This window comes from Cricetulus griseus, chromosome 3 (genome assembly GCF_003668045.3).
Source record: "Cricetulus griseus strain 17A/GY chromosome 3, alternate assembly CriGri-PICRH-1.0, whole genome shotgun sequence".
In the NCBI taxonomy this organism is placed as follows: Eukaryota; Metazoa; Chordata; class Mammalia; order Rodentia; family Cricetidae; genus Cricetulus; species Cricetulus griseus.
The window spans coordinates 222346537-222361952 of record NC_048596.1 but is presented as its reverse complement, the minus strand read 5'-3'; the positions used below and the strand labels follow the sequence as shown (position 1 = coordinate 222361952).

Below are 15416 nucleotides of genomic sequence, written 5' to 3'. Positions count from 1 at the left end.
CTGTTGCACAGAGGCTTCTATCTGAACTGCTGGCACCCACTTTAACATGAATGCCTCTTTACATACTAGAACTTATCTCAGGTATCAGTTCATCTGAGAAGGGTTTCTTCCCTCTCAAGTCCAGGTAAGAACTGTTAGCTGCTTAATTTCTTAAGTTGGAACAATTATTTCCATTTAAAACCGTGCAATGATCTTTTGATTGTGACATTTTGATCAATGTAGTCTTTTGATTGTGTCCGTTGCAAATTAAGAATTTATGACATCAGGGCCTTTGGATTTTGCTAAATGTAGCTGCCTTGTGGGAGGTACTCAATTATTTGCTAAAGGTAGACACAGGAGCCAGGTGGTGGGTGCACATGCCTTTAATCCCAGCAATAGAGAGGCAGAGGCAAAAGGCAGATCTGTGAGTTTGAGGCCAGCCTGTTCTATAGAATAAGTTCCAGGACAGCCAGAACTGTTTCACAGAGAAACCCTGTCTCAAAAAACCAAACCAAAACAAACAAAAGATGAGACACAGTATTTAGTCTTGTAAATTAGTTATATATAATGATGTCACCACCATGTGTAATGATGTTGTATTAGAAACTACCCAAAAACTCAACAGCAGGAGACTTCATATCATACATATGACATATCATACAATGGAATTGTGTGCAGCTGTTTAAGGCATCTTCTATGTAACTGCTATGAAAAGATCCTCAAAGTCTATACATAAATAAAGCACAGCACAGCTGAGTGTACACATTACTCCACCACTCCATCAAAGACAACAGTAAATAACATGTTACACTGTATTTGCAGCATTAGAACACTCGAATGTTGACACAAGAAACTAATAACTGTGGCTGTTCTTCTGGGCTAGGTGGGAACTGGGGAATGAATTTCAAAGAGGAAGATTGTCTGCTGCCACCACTGTCTACTTTCAGATTTGGACCTACAAGAACATGTTAGGTGCTTACAGTTCAATTAACATACTTTTTCAAAGTGCTCCTGCTCCAAAGTCAGTGAGTTACAGTTCCCTGATGAGTAACAGAAAGCGTGTGTGTGTGTGTGTGTGTGTGTGTGTGTGTGTGTGTGTGTGTGTGTGTGTGTGTGTATGCACTTGTGTGTATGTGGGTTGGGAAGGAGGGTGTAAACATGAGCACAGGTGCACATTAAGGCTAGGAGCTGGCACTGAATCCCCTGGAGCTGGGGTTACAGGTGGTTGCAGCCACCTGACATGGATGCTGGGAACTGAGCTCTGTTTCTCTGAAAGAGAAATGTATGCTTATAACCACTGGGCCATCTCTCCAGTCCCAGAAAGTTTGTTTGTTTTTAATTTGTAACAAAATGATGTTTGAAATTTTTGAAATGACTACAGCCATGATGAATCCCTGAACTGTTCTTAGTTTACAAAGTGCATCAGACTCACACTCTAATGTGGCAGCCTTAGTTTCTGCGGGCCTCATTTTCCACATGAGCACACACTCTAGCTATGAAAAATGAAAGGACTGGCCCAGGGTCATTCCTCCCGACACAGTAGAGCCATCCAGATCTGATGGGGAGTTTACATTCTTTCTGAAGCAGCTGAGAGTGAGACAGCTCCTTCCCAACTCCAAACAAGGAAGGGAGCCCATGGAGGCAGTCTGACCTTCACAGGTTTTATTTTAATCCCATGACATTTTATGACAGACTGATGTAAGTAGGGTCAGGCTAGGTCTTAGTCCTAGGGAATAGTACTGGCAGAAAAGGAAAAAAACATCGAACTCCTGTTTTGACTGTTACACTTGCCCAAGCAAGAGAAAAGGGGAGAAAGGAAAATGTTCTTGGCTGCAGTGCAGAAAATCCTGCCAGTAAAGACTCTGATTGCCAAAGACATCCCCTCAAGCCCCATTAACACCATGACACCAATGGAGAGGCGCTGAACACTTGGTGACACTACTGACATCTTGGCAACTTTTGAAAGCAAAATTGTGATTCTATGAACTAAGGGTGGGTGGGATATTTAAAAGTGAAGTACTGGGAAGGAACCAGAGTGTGGGAGGATTTTGCTCCTACAGATTGAGTTGAATGACACCCTGGGTGTGCTGCACAAAATATCCCCATATAATATTTTCCTACTGTCCCATCCCTTAACCTCCAGATCACCTCTCCAAGTCATACGATGCTCCAAGAAAAAGACCTATTCATGAAGGGGATGAAGTGCATTCTTCATGACTGGAGTCTAAGTCACCTGTCCAGGCTGCCAGGAAGCTTAGAGAGCAAGAGTATCAACAACCAAACCATAAGAGCTTGCTACACACCTACAAGATTCATTCCCTAAGACATTGTGAGAAAAGCAAAGTCCAGGGCCAGGCACAGCTTCTCTGGGAACACAGGAGGGAGGATTAGTGAGTTCTCATGAACAAAAGCCTCCCCTTCCTCTCCCAGCACTTATTCCTACTTGGGGAAAAGGGGATAGCAATTTTGAACCTTCGTTAGGGTGAAGGGAAACAGGTTATAGGCATGCTTATCCCAGGAAGAAGAGATATCTGGGGACGTGCCTGCCCACAGAAAAAGGCTCGTGCTGTAGTTTTTCTTTTCTGTTTGTTTTTGTTGCTTGCTTTGGTTTGTTCTTGAAGAAGGAAGGAAGGAGCTGCCAATAGGTCTTCCTGGAACTCTTTGTCCAGATGCAACCATTTGAATCACTTTACATTACAGACAAAGACTACAAGGTTTACTACAGAAATTTTAAAAGTAAACATAGTTTTAAGTTAAACTTTTTTGTGCATGCCTGTGTGTCCCTGTGTGGGTGTGTGGGGGTGTGGGTGTGGGTGTGTTACAGTATGCTTGTGGAGGTCTGAAGATGACTGTTGTGGGATATTTGTACACTGTGTGAAGATGTGCACTGTGATTAGTTTAATAAAGAGCTGAATGGCCAATAGCTGGGCAGGAAGAGGTTAGGAGGGACTTCCAGGGACAGAGAGGACTCTGGGAAAAAGAAAGGCAGAGTCAACAGGCCTACACAGAGAGGAAACAGGTGGTGCAAGATGGAGGAGAGGTCATTCCATATAGCAGAACATAGAACATTAATATAAATGGGTTAATTTAAGTCCTAAGAGCTAGTTAGGAACAAGCCTAAGCTATAGTTGAGCTTTCATAATTAATAAGATATGTCTATGTCATTATTTGGGAGCTCGCTAGTGGGATAGAAGAAGACTCATTACACATGACAGTCAGTGTGGAGGCTTAGGTATCCACATAGGGCCTTAGAAAGCAGTCCCTCAGGTAGGCTCAGCATACATAGGTGTGGCTCTTTTAAGAGGCCCTGTTGTATAGCTGAGCACTTGAGTAGCCAGCACTAGATACAAACTACCTGCATCAGGCAGACACAACAAATTCCCACAATTGGGGTGGGTAAATGTGGCTCCTGGCCAGTGCCCACTAACTTGAAACTGGGATCTCATGGAACCAAGGGCGACAGAGCTAGCCACCAGTGCACCATATGCTAAACAGAGCCAGGTGGCAGTAGTCTAGCAGTTAAATATTTGGCTCACATGGTCAGAGGAAGCTGTAGACTCATGAAAAAAAAAAACAAACAAACAAGCCAGGTTCAGTAAACAAAATCTCTGAACAGGTTACAGTATATTTTGAAATGTACTTAGATGCTAAATAAAGGAAAAGAAAGTGTGTTTAGACAGTCATAGAAAAAAATAAATAGTTTAAAAATAATAAAGTCTTTAGAGAAAAAGTAATATAAAAAATGACCCACATAAAGATGGGAAATACACATGGCATCTGGAAACTGTATTGTATTTTGTTGCTTTGAATTTTTTGAATGCTGATGAGAGAATGGGAGCTGCTGAGAAACATTGGATTAGGAAAGGGACTGCTGCGTTAAACCAGCCTATATACTTTAGAGATGCCTTGCCTTCAAAATGGAAGTTGGGAAATGTGTTGCATTGGGAAAGAGGCTATGCCTTTGTTTTCACAGGAAATCAAAAGCTACAGATTCCTTCAAAGTTAACAGAGATCAGATTTGACCTGGGGAGACCTCCTGAGTATTTTGGCTACAGACATGAGGAAGGAAACCCAGAAAGGCTACAGGACAGGTGACATGTATGCTGATCCCTAGATATGGGAACAGCTCTGAGACTGAATGTGACATGATAAATCTTATTGGCTACAGAGTCTTCATGACTTATCATTACATGCCATCCTTTCATATGGCATGGGTAGAGTTTGGTTACACAGTCCAAATGGACTTATAAAATTGGCAGTTGCCTTTTATCTGGTCAAATATAAAACAGAAAGTAATCTTTAGCTCATTTTTATATACCACACATTCCATACTTGTACTAATGCAGATAGATAGATAGATAGATAGATAGATAGATAGATAGATAGATAGATAGATAGATATGTTACCTTTAAAATTGTGTGTGTGTTTGGAACAAAAAAGACCAGACACCAACAAGGACAAGAAGCCCAGGTGATCTAGCCTCTCAGAATACCTTTGCTGCAGTTTCCTCAAAATCCTGCATCCAGAACAACTCAAAGCTATTAGGTGAGATGGTCCAGCCTCACAGATTACTCCAACCAAGACTTCAGATAAGCTTTGTACTTTCCCATCACACAGAAACAAAACAAAAAATAATACAGCTAGCTCTCCTAGGACTTTATCATTATCCCAATTTTCTCAGGGTCACCTGAAGATGCTGTTGCCCACAGACAAGAAGTAATTTTAAAAACATGGCCCCCACATTCCCAAGAGGTGGAATGAGAGTTTTTTGCCATTCTATGAGTTATGGATGTTAGTCACCATTTAGGGGGATTGGTTGCAAGTTGTTATTAGTTACTGACAGGGAGAAAACTAAACAAAGGAAATTAGACTCAGGGATCTCATTATGAAAAGAAAAAGGAGGGATATAGAATGAAGGGATAAAGGAGTGGATTTTTAAGTCTACTTTTAACTTTTAAACAACCACTAGTCTAAAATATTTTACATTGCTATGGATTTTTTATATATTGTTGCAAGTTTAAGGTTATTTTTGTTAGGGCATACTGTACATATGTTCCTACTCTTAAGGTATTGTATCTATGCAGCTCATTTAAAAATGTAAAGTTCTAATCCTTAAAAGCTATAATTATAAACCAGTTAGGATAGTTAAGAAATGAAGGTTAGCAGTTAGTCATCTATAACAATCAAACTTGTAGTCATGTTAGATATGTTTTCAAGGCCATATGAAAATACATTTTAGATAGATAGATGCTCTTCAAAGACTTACAGAATATAGAATTTTAAATGTTTTAATAACAAGGTTTTTCATGACAGTGAGACACATCTGCTCCTGGCAGCACCCATCTACTTTATAAAAGGATTATGGGCATCAAAGAACCTCCATATGGAGTTTGTGTTCATTCTGGCAAAGCTAACCATTTGAGCAAGAAACCATCCTTGCCTTGACCACTGACAGTATGCTGTCCAAACTGGACCAGCAGGACACCTAAGAAGGAAACCGCTGAACTTTGACAAGACAAGGAAAGACAGTCCTTCAAAATTTATGCTTCATAGAAAAGTCTGCCAGATATCCTAGGCTTGCAGGCTGAAGATGGATGCCCCAATGTTACAGAGGAACCTTGGGTGATTGTCCAGGCATCCAGCTGCCTTTGTAGCTTTTATAGTTGGGGAACTTGTTTGCTCTGCAATTCCTGTTTGCTCAGGCAATATTATATCCTTCTAGAGTCTCTGATGGGGTTGAAGATGAAAGTTACAGTTTCCCTTGTTGCCAAATTCAGAAAAGAAACTCACAAAAGAGTTATAAAGTATATAAGGTTGGGAGACTTAAAAACTTAAATTGTATATGTAAAAAAATGTTTTGAAGTCTAAAAAGGTAGTTTTAGGATGATAATACAAGCTAGGATAGAAAGTGAATTATGTCTAAAACTTTGGATTCATCCAGATAAGATAGCTAAGAAGAGTAACTTCTCCAAATTTGACAAATACAAATGGACTGAACATGTAATTCTTACTAGACATGTAAGAATGTAATTCTTAACTGGTAATTGTTCTTATTGTATATAATTTTACTGTATTAGAGTTAAAACCTTTTTATTTAAACAAAAGGGGAAATGTTGTGAGGTATTTGTGCACTGTATGAAAATGTGTCACTGTGTTTGGTTTAATAAAGAGTTGAGTGACCAATAGCTAGGCAGAAAGAGGTTAGCCGGGACTTCCAGTGGAGTTGTCATCCAGACACCGAGAGGAAACAGGGGTACAAGAAAAGAGAGGTAATGTCACATGGCAGAACACAGATTAATTCAAATGAGCTAACTTAAGTTATAAGAACTAGTTAGGAACAAGCCTAAACTGTAGGCCAAGCTTTCATAATTAATAAGTCTCTGTATCATTATTTGGGATCTGGCTGGTGGGACAGAAAAAGACTCATTACAAATGACTTTCAGGTGTCATTTCCTCCCCTCCCACCTTGTTTGAGACAGCACATATCTTCACTGAGCATGCCAGGCTAGCTGACTGAAGAGTCTGTAAAAATTCTCCTATCTCTGCCTCCCATTGGCCAGTAGGAGTGTGCTGGGATTGCAGATACCTGCCCTACTGCATCCAGCTTGCATCCAGGTTTTGGGGGTCCCAACTCAGTTCCTCAGGCTTTATAATATTGAGATGAGGCTGTGCCCTACTCTAAGTTACTCCATGTGGTATAAAATGGTGGTTTAGCAAACTGTGTGCTTCCCTAAGAGACTCCATTTTCAAGCAGATTTTTACTCTGTTTTGAGGAAGGATGACTGCAACCCCTGTTATACCCACAAACCATACATCTGCCAGGTTACCCCCCCGCATCCAACACTGACTGATAGATGACTGGAAGTCAAGGAGGAACCACCCTATACATTTATTGCAGTGAACTGAGAGTGTGGAGGCATATGAGTATATAAAAATCCCATCAGGGAAACCAGACCTAAGAACTTATTAGACACACCAGAGCAAAAGTAAAAAGTTATACCAGAGTATAACTCCCTCAAATAGATACTATAAAGTGGTGGATAGCTAACATTTTGATTGTATGTTGTCACACCAACCTATCACCTGATGACTAACTAGTATGTACAGGATCAACAAGCAGAGGACTCCCCAACTGTCACTGGAGCTTCAGCTCCAAGAGGGTCCCCTCTATTGACTCAGTCTACTCAACTGCCTGCCCATCCACTCATGTGAACCTGGACCTGAAACAGCCCATGCTGGTTTTTGTCAACTTGCCACAAATTGGAGTCACTTAGGAAGAAGGAACCTTCACTGAGAATATGATGCCACCAACATGTTGCCTGTAGGCAGCTCTGTGAGGTATTCTCTTGATTCACTAAATGATGAAGAGGGGGCAGCCATGGGGGAGGCCACAATGGAACAGGTGGCCTTAAGTGGTTAAAAGAAACCAGGCTGTTAAGTAAGCCATGGGGAGCATGTTCCTCCTCTGTAGCCTCTGCTACAGTTCCTGCCTCTAGGTTCCTGCTCTGACTTCTCTTCATGATGACCTGGAAGCTATAACATGAAATAAACACTTTCCTCTCCAAGTTGCTTTTGGTCATGGTCTTTACCACAGCAATGGAAACCAATGTACAAATTAGGATACTGCAATTTCCTGCTCTTAGTCCAGGGTTCAGGCTTTTACCATACAGCTGAACTCTGTAGCCTTGCTCTCAAACCCTTACTTCAGCCATCTCCCAGCACTGATGTGGCTGAGTCAATAGACTCTCCCAGCATACTTCTGAAAGTTTTCGTACTCTCCTGCAGCCTCTTTAACTTGCATTCATTCCATAAACTACATATATGCATATATTTTTACCATGTGTGATGTGTGACATGAGAGTTAATTAAAACTGGAATAAAAGAACCTACATTCACCAGGCATTGGTGGCGCACTCCTTTAATCCCAGCACTCGGGAAGCAGAGGCAGGCAGATCTCTGAGAGTTCGAGGCCAGCCTAGTCTCTAGAGTGAGTGCCAGGATAGGCTCCAAAGCTACACAGAGAAACCCTGTCTTGGAAAAAAAAAACCCTACATTCACCTCAGCCAGATTACCAGGATGATCTTTCAAGCTGCTGTCATTGAAACATCTGGGTCTTGAGAATGTATTGCTCTTCAAAAAACTGTGATATATTAGAAAGACACAAACATGTTCCTCTGTGTCTCTGACTAGCATGCTCACAAAATGAAGCAAGCATTTTTACCCAAGCAATCATCTCCCCAACCCTTAGGTTAAATGTTAAAAGAATTAGCTGCTAGGGATGGTGGCACATGCCTTCAAATCCAGCACTTAGGAGGCTGACCTGGGATGATTGAGAATTTGAGACTGACCTAAACTATACAGCAAGTTCAAGACCAGCCATGGAATCCATATTATGAGACCCTGATGCTCACACACATGCATGTGCACAAACATACACATAGATAAATAGATCGACAGATAGATAGATAGATAGATAGATAGATAGATAGATAGATAGACAGACAGACAGACAGACAGACAGACAGACAGACAGAGACAGATAGATAGACAGATTAAGTTCTTCCATTGAGTTCTGATGTGGTCCTTTTCAAAGAGGGCAGGGAGTGGAAATGGAATGAGGGAAAGGGAATCTGGAAGTTGAGAGGGCCCCCAAATCAAACCTTTAAACTTACTACCCATCAGAACAGCATTCTGGAATAATTATCACCCCGACCTCAGATTTTGACACTTCATCCATGTGTCCAGTACTCCCACATTCCATTATACAAGAGGCCAGGGTGACTAAAGGGGAAAATAGTCTCCCCAAGATCAGCATCTGATGCACAGAAATAGGCCTGCCTCCACACTGAAACTATTCCCTAGGGTCCTATTGTTCTAGTCTTTCCCTTTTAATGTTGGAAAATCTAATTCCAAACAAATGTGAGCAAAAGACTAACAAGTTATGCAGCTGAAGATGTTTAGGGCTAAGCCCCTTAAGCTTTTGTGGAGTAATATTTGATCTCTTAACATAAATCTATTGCTATTGTAGATTATACACATATGCAAAGCTCACACAAAATAAGCCAAAACTAAACTGATTGCATTCCTGATAGACTAGGTGTGACTCGTTTGGAATTCTGAGGCTTTGATGTAATGCATCCAATGCAGTGTAGAGTAATGAACAGTAAAGACAAGACAGAAGAAATGGGGATTTAGAGGTGGCTCCATGGGTAAAAGAGCTTGTTGCATAAGCATGAGGACCTGAGTTCTAATCTCCTATACAGGTGTAAGAAGCTAAACAAGGTCATGCAAATCCATACAATTCCCAGTGCAGTGGGGGACAGATAGAGGAAGGTCATTCAGGCTTGCTAGCTGCCAAACTAGTTCCAAGTTCAATGAGAGATGCTGTCACAAGTGAATAAGGCAGGGGACAAAGTAAGACATCCAAGCATATATAAATACATAAATACATACACACATACTCATGCTCAAACAGGATTAAAGAGAGCTCAATTGGTAAAGTGTTTATGAACTCAGGAAGACATGAATGTGATCCCCCAGAACCCACATAAAAAAGCTAGGATGGTGGCACACCCCTCTAATCCCAGCACAGCAGAGGCAGAGGTAGAGATGGCAGGAACCCCTGGGGCTAGAGGGCCAGCCAGCCTGGCCTGCTGGGTGAGTTCCAGATCAAAAAAAGACCCTTGTCTGAAAATAAAAAAGAGCAGAGCAGATGGTACCCTGCAGTGGCTTAAATGAGAATGATTCCCCATAGGCTCTTGTGTTTGAATGCTTGATTCCCAGTTGGTGCAAATGTTTAAAAAGGATTAAGAGGTGTGGCTTTGTTAGAAAAAGTGTATCACTAAGGGCAGGCTCTGTTGGAGGAAGTGGATCACTATGGCAGGCTTTGACATTTCAAAAGACTGGCACCAGTTCTCTCAGTCCCCTGCTTTTGGATCAAGATAACTATCAGCCGTTCTTTCCACCATGCCTTTCCATCACCATCACGGACCCAAACCCTCAGGAACCATAAGCTTAATTAAATGCTTTCTTTTGTAAGTTGCCTCAGTTATGGTATTTTGTCACAGTAATAGAAAACTAATTAATACTGGGCCTGAGGAACAAAACCAGAAGTCTTCTGGCCTCCACATATCTGGATACACATATGCAAAGGCACCAGCACACACATGTATCTGCACACACACATGTATCTGCACACACACACAGGGAGGAGGGGAAGTACAGTGCTGTAACAAACACAGAACAATCTCAGAAAGCGGAGAAGACAGGCAAGGAGACCCTAGACTACTATCAGCAAGGTAGATCTAAGGCAGGGAGCTAGTGACAATGAAAAACACAGATGAATAACAGCCTTGTCCATCATAGGAGCATCTTCTCTGAGAGAATAAGAGCAAGATTCTGGAGCTTGGAGTCCCAGAGCTGAAGGTGATGATGTTTATAGGAACAAGGCAGCTACCCTAGACTAAGCCTCCAGAAAAGATGAGTCTCACCTCTCAAACCTTCCACACATGGAATAGAAAGAATGGAGCCACCAGACACAACTGGGTGATTCTTTAAATGATAAAATAGGGTCACTGCTTGATTTGATATCCATAATCAGACCTGTCTCTGGAAATTGGTCACTTAACTTCAAATCTATTTTGGAGGAGAGTGATAGGCCAGCAGCCCACAGGCCTGGTCTGACTTACTTTCTCATCTCATCAGTATCATTGTGGTACTGTCATAGTTTGGGGAAAGTAACAACCCCTAAAATTTCCCCTAACTGGGATTAGGCTCAGATTGGAAGATTTCTTTATATTTCCACACTCAAAGTAATCTCAACCTTTACTACAGCCACTTGCTCTACCTTGTAAGCTTTAAAGGGAGTATCACTTTAAAAAATCATAGAACGGGGGCTGCAGAGTAGACTCAGCAGGTAGGAGCCCTTCTTGCTCTTCCAGAGGACCTGGGTTTGATCCCCAGGACCCACATGGAAGCTCACAATCATCCTTAACTCCAGTTCCTGGGGATCAACACCCTCTTCTAACTTCCCCAGGCCCCAGGCATGCAGATGGTGTACATACATGCAGGAGAAAAAAATCCACACACATAAAATAAATCTAAAAGAAAATTTAAGCATGGAATGTTAGCTGTGAGAATTTTCTTATTTAATTTCCTTTTTATCCAAGACAATTCCTTATAGTGGTTCTCAACCTTCCTAATGCTCTTAAATACAGTTCCTCATGATGTGGTGGTCCCCAACCATAAAATTATTTTGTTGCTCCTCCATAACTGTAATTTTGCTACCATTATGAATTGTAATGTAAATAAATAATATACAGGATATATGATATGCAACCCCCAAAGGAGTCATGACCCACAAGTTACAACCACTGCCTTATAGCAGTGGGTGTATCAGTCACAGCTGCTGTCAATCACAAGAATAGCCACAATGGCTTACAGGCATTGAACACTTACTCTTGAGCACTATGCCAAGAGATTTACATATTTAAATCAAATGAGTGAAATGTGGGTATGACTTTTTTCTCCCTTTTGCAGAAGGGGAGCCTGACACGGACATGTGTATCTTCCTCCCATCTTTGTGATTGTTTGATAAGAACTCCTTATCAAACACTATACCTTGGGCATCCAAAGCCTATGGGCACCATTCTCTCTCAGCTGGGAGGAAGATGGAAGGATACATAATTTAGAAGAGGATTCTTGATGCCTTTGATCACGATGTTCCTAGAAGGTATGGCTACACTCTTGTTTTGTCTGGGCACAGGGTCTAGCCACTCTTACCCTGTTGTCTTCCTGGATCTCCCAGTCACTCGAGGTCATCAGCTGCTGCCCTTGGGAACAGTTAGCAAACTGGAAGAGGCTGGAAAACATCCTTCTGTTTTCTTGTGTGTCTGGAAAGATGGCATCTTGGAAATTGACTCCATGAGGCAAGAGATTGTAATTTTCATCCATCCTAAGGGGGAGGGGTCAAAGCAGAGATGTAGGTGAGGTTATTGGAGGTGGGCCAGCTTCAGTCCAGTTCACAAAGGCCAGAGATGATCTTGCTAACTTCATCATGAAGTCTGCAATGGTTCCCAGGAAGAGACCCCGACAGTTAGCACGTCTAATTGTTTTCCACTGTACACTACTTGAGTCTAACTTTAAGGTTTTCTTAAGAATGGAATCTAGACAAGGGGGAAGGAAGATGTGTACATGCATGCCTGTCTGTCTATTTCCCAAGTCCCCTAGGACCTTCTGTCTCATAGTGTTCCTTACTTCTTGGTGAGAAGGCAGCCAATTGTAACGTGGCCTAGATTCAAGTCTCAACTGCTACATTCAAGTCTCAAAATTTCTTCCTTAATCCCTGTCATCTTCCAGTCTGCTACAAGAAGAACTTCAGTAGAACCTACTCTCTTGGTATTATCAGGGGACTACATTGGGAAAATGTAAACAGGACTGGAGATGTCGTTCGGTGGTAAGTGCAATTCCTGGTCAAGTGTGAGGACCACATAAAAAGCCAGTCATGGCTGTGCCTGCTGGTAACACCAGCACTGGAAGGCAGAGACAGGCAGATCCTGAGAGCCTGATAGTCCAGGATAGCCCAAACAGTGAGCTTCCAGGTCAATGAGAGACCCTGTATCAAGGCAATAAAGTAGAGGGTGACAGAGGAAGACACCAACATCTTCCTCTGTGTTGTGCACACACTCCTGAGCATGCACCACACACACATACACACTCATCCAACACAATAAATATAATAAAGTACTTGGCACAGAGTGAATGCAAGTATATAAATATTAGTGAACATTTTTACATGCTCTGTTGTAAAGTGCTTGTTAGAAATAGAAGTCAGAAAAGAAAAGGTGAGAATTTTAACCCAAGTGTTCCAGTTTGAATTTGGAATGCTCCCCCTCCTCTCAGTTTCATGGGCTCAACCTTGGTACCCAACTAGGATGGAAGGCTGTCAAAGTTTCAGAAGGAATTAAGTCACCAGGAGTATGTCTTTGTGTCTATATACTGCCATGGCCCCTTCTTGTATTCCTTCTCTGCTTCCTGTTTGCCATGAGGTGAAGACTCTGCTCCATGCACCACCATAACCATCTGCCCAAGTGTCCAGAGCCACATGGCAATGGAATGAGCCCTCTGAAATGAACCAAAATAAACCCTCCCCTACTTTCCATTAATCAGTCACAGTGAGTGAGCAAGAGACAGGGAAAAGTCCAGAACAACAGAGGAGGAACCTTTGTGTGCTGTTATTAGCCTACTTCAAGGCAAGACAGCCTTATGGAAAGACAGCGTGTCACAGTATGGTGTGACTGTTGGTCTGTCTTAACTTTAATTATGTCATCGCAAAAGATGAAAACATTGGCTGACCACTGCACAGTCACTGAACCATTTTGTGATTAAAAAAGAAAAAAGCAAAAGTCTAACATTATCTGCTCAGGTCTTAGGCTTTCATCCAGTGGGAAATAAAACACTGTCAAGTTGTTTCCTAGCTGGGCTCTCAGTGTTTTCCCTAAATAAAAACATGAAAAGGCTGAGTTAGATTCTCTGGATCAAGAAAGGCACTGGCACAGTCCTGACTGACTTTATTTAGACACTATACTTTCCAGACAATTAAAAAAAAAAAAATCAACCTAATCTGGCTAAGCCACTCAAGCCAACACAAAGCAGAACATGCGTTCTAAACTTAGCCTGTCTTCAATATGGGAAGCACATGTGGCCCCGAGCTGCAGGATGCCCCTCTGCGGAACTTAACTGTTTTCTTTCTCAGAGATTCCAAAACCAATCTGCAGCCCCTGCTCGAAGTCATTCCCAAGAGCCTTGGTGCTGTTTTACAACTGGTAAGACCCGGACTATCGCTGATCATAAAGCTTTTGGATTGAATCACCGACTGTTTTAAAAACCTGGCTAAGCTCCTAGGTCCAAGTCTCTCCCGGATGTTCTAGCTCCGTCTTAATTGATTCAGAAGCAACCCACAAACTTGCGGAGCCACCTCCTGTTTCCTACCTGTGCTTTTGATAGAACTTAGTAGTCAATAAAAATGAACTGTATTTAGGGACAGATACATTTCCTGCTGGTCATAGGCCAACATCTGTGGAACTTCGCAAGGTTGATAGTGTCTGCAAGGGACCACCTGCCTGATTCCCCTCTGACCTCTTTAAAGCAGTGACCCAACCCGGAGTTTTTGCGCCCCCCCCCGCCCCAATCTCTGCTAATTTGAATTACCTGGCAGCAGGTATGAAGCGTGGAACAAGACAGCTGGGCTGCTTTCTGGCATTGAAGCAAGCGGTAGGAAAAGAGTGAATGCACGGGGCTTTCCCGGGTGTTTCAGGTGTGCCTATCAGTATTTGCTTCTCACTTTCAGCCAGATGGGAACTGGTGGAGGGGTGAGGTGTGAGAGTAGGACTGAGAGAAGTATGTGACCCAAAACTTACACTTGAGAAGTTCAATGCCAGAATCCCGACTACTGATTCCAAAAGTCATCTTTCTCAATACATCAAATGGGTGATTGGAAAGCACTTTGATGGCTGCACGTGGTAACATGAGCCTGTAATCCCAGCACTGAGGCTGAGGCAGGAGGATCGCCCCGGGAAACAATAAAACCCGGTCTCATAAACAAAAGCACTTAAACTTTTTTGCCTTTGACACCCTTCTGGTTGTGCACATGACTCCAAAATCGTCTGTTTCTTTTCCTCAGCCAGGGGTGGTCAGGATCTTCACAGAGGATAGAGCAAGAGAGAATGCAAAGAGCCTAAGGCATGTTCTACTTTGGCAAAAAAACAAAAAACAAAAACGGCCCCTGGCGCTCCTGACCTGCTGCAGGTAGCCCGCAGAGGGGCCAGGCTCACCTGACAAAGAAGAAATAGGAGTAGTCCTGGACCACCGTGTGGGAGTGACAGGAGAAGTAGCCCAGACCTGTAAGATTGAGCCGGGAGCCGGCGGGCACCTCCAGCATACTGCCCCACGCCTGGTCACACAGCATCTCCACCTCGGCCGAATAGAAGAGCCCTCCCTCTCCAGCTTGGTACTGCCAGGGCAGGTAGTTGTAGAGGCCAGGCACCTCAGGGTGCAGCGCCAGCACCTTGGCATACACGATGGTTTCGGCCAGCTCTGCGCGGCAGCCCTCGCTCAGGGGTCGCCACTCCGAGGGCAGCTGGCAGGCGCGCGAGGGCACCGGACGGTCGGCGAGACAGAGCGCTGCGAGCAGCACCGGGAGCAGCATGCCGGCGGCTACGCTCTAGCCCGGGCGCATTGCCCGCCCGGGTGCCTAGGAAACCGGGGAACCGGGGAGCCGGGGAGCCCGCCGCGCCGGCCCGTCCGCCGGGGAACTACCGCCTGGGCTCTCGACTGCGCGAGCTCCGGGGAGCTGGGTTGCGTGGCTAGCTCTGTGGCCAGAATCACCATACCCAGGCCTTCGCCCCTCCACGCTTAAGAAGGGTCGCGAGGACGCGAC

General features: G+C 43.3%; 1 protein-coding gene across 1 annotated transcript in view; it reads right to left on the bottom strand.

Annotated features, from left to right (window-relative positions):
• Ccdc3 (coiled-coil domain containing 3) overlaps positions 1-15185 on the bottom strand; it is a 93997-nt gene extending 78812 nt beyond the window's left edge. The window contains exons 1-2 of the mRNA XM_027405185.2: positions 14812-15185; positions 11762-11933 (exon numbers count right to left, since the gene is read on the bottom strand). Coding sequence (XP_027260986.1) covers positions 11762-11933; positions 14812-15185 — 546 coding nt within the window. The remainder of the gene's footprint in view (positions 1-11761; positions 11934-14811) is intronic.
• Between the last annotated feature and the right edge of the window lie 231 nt (positions 15186-15416).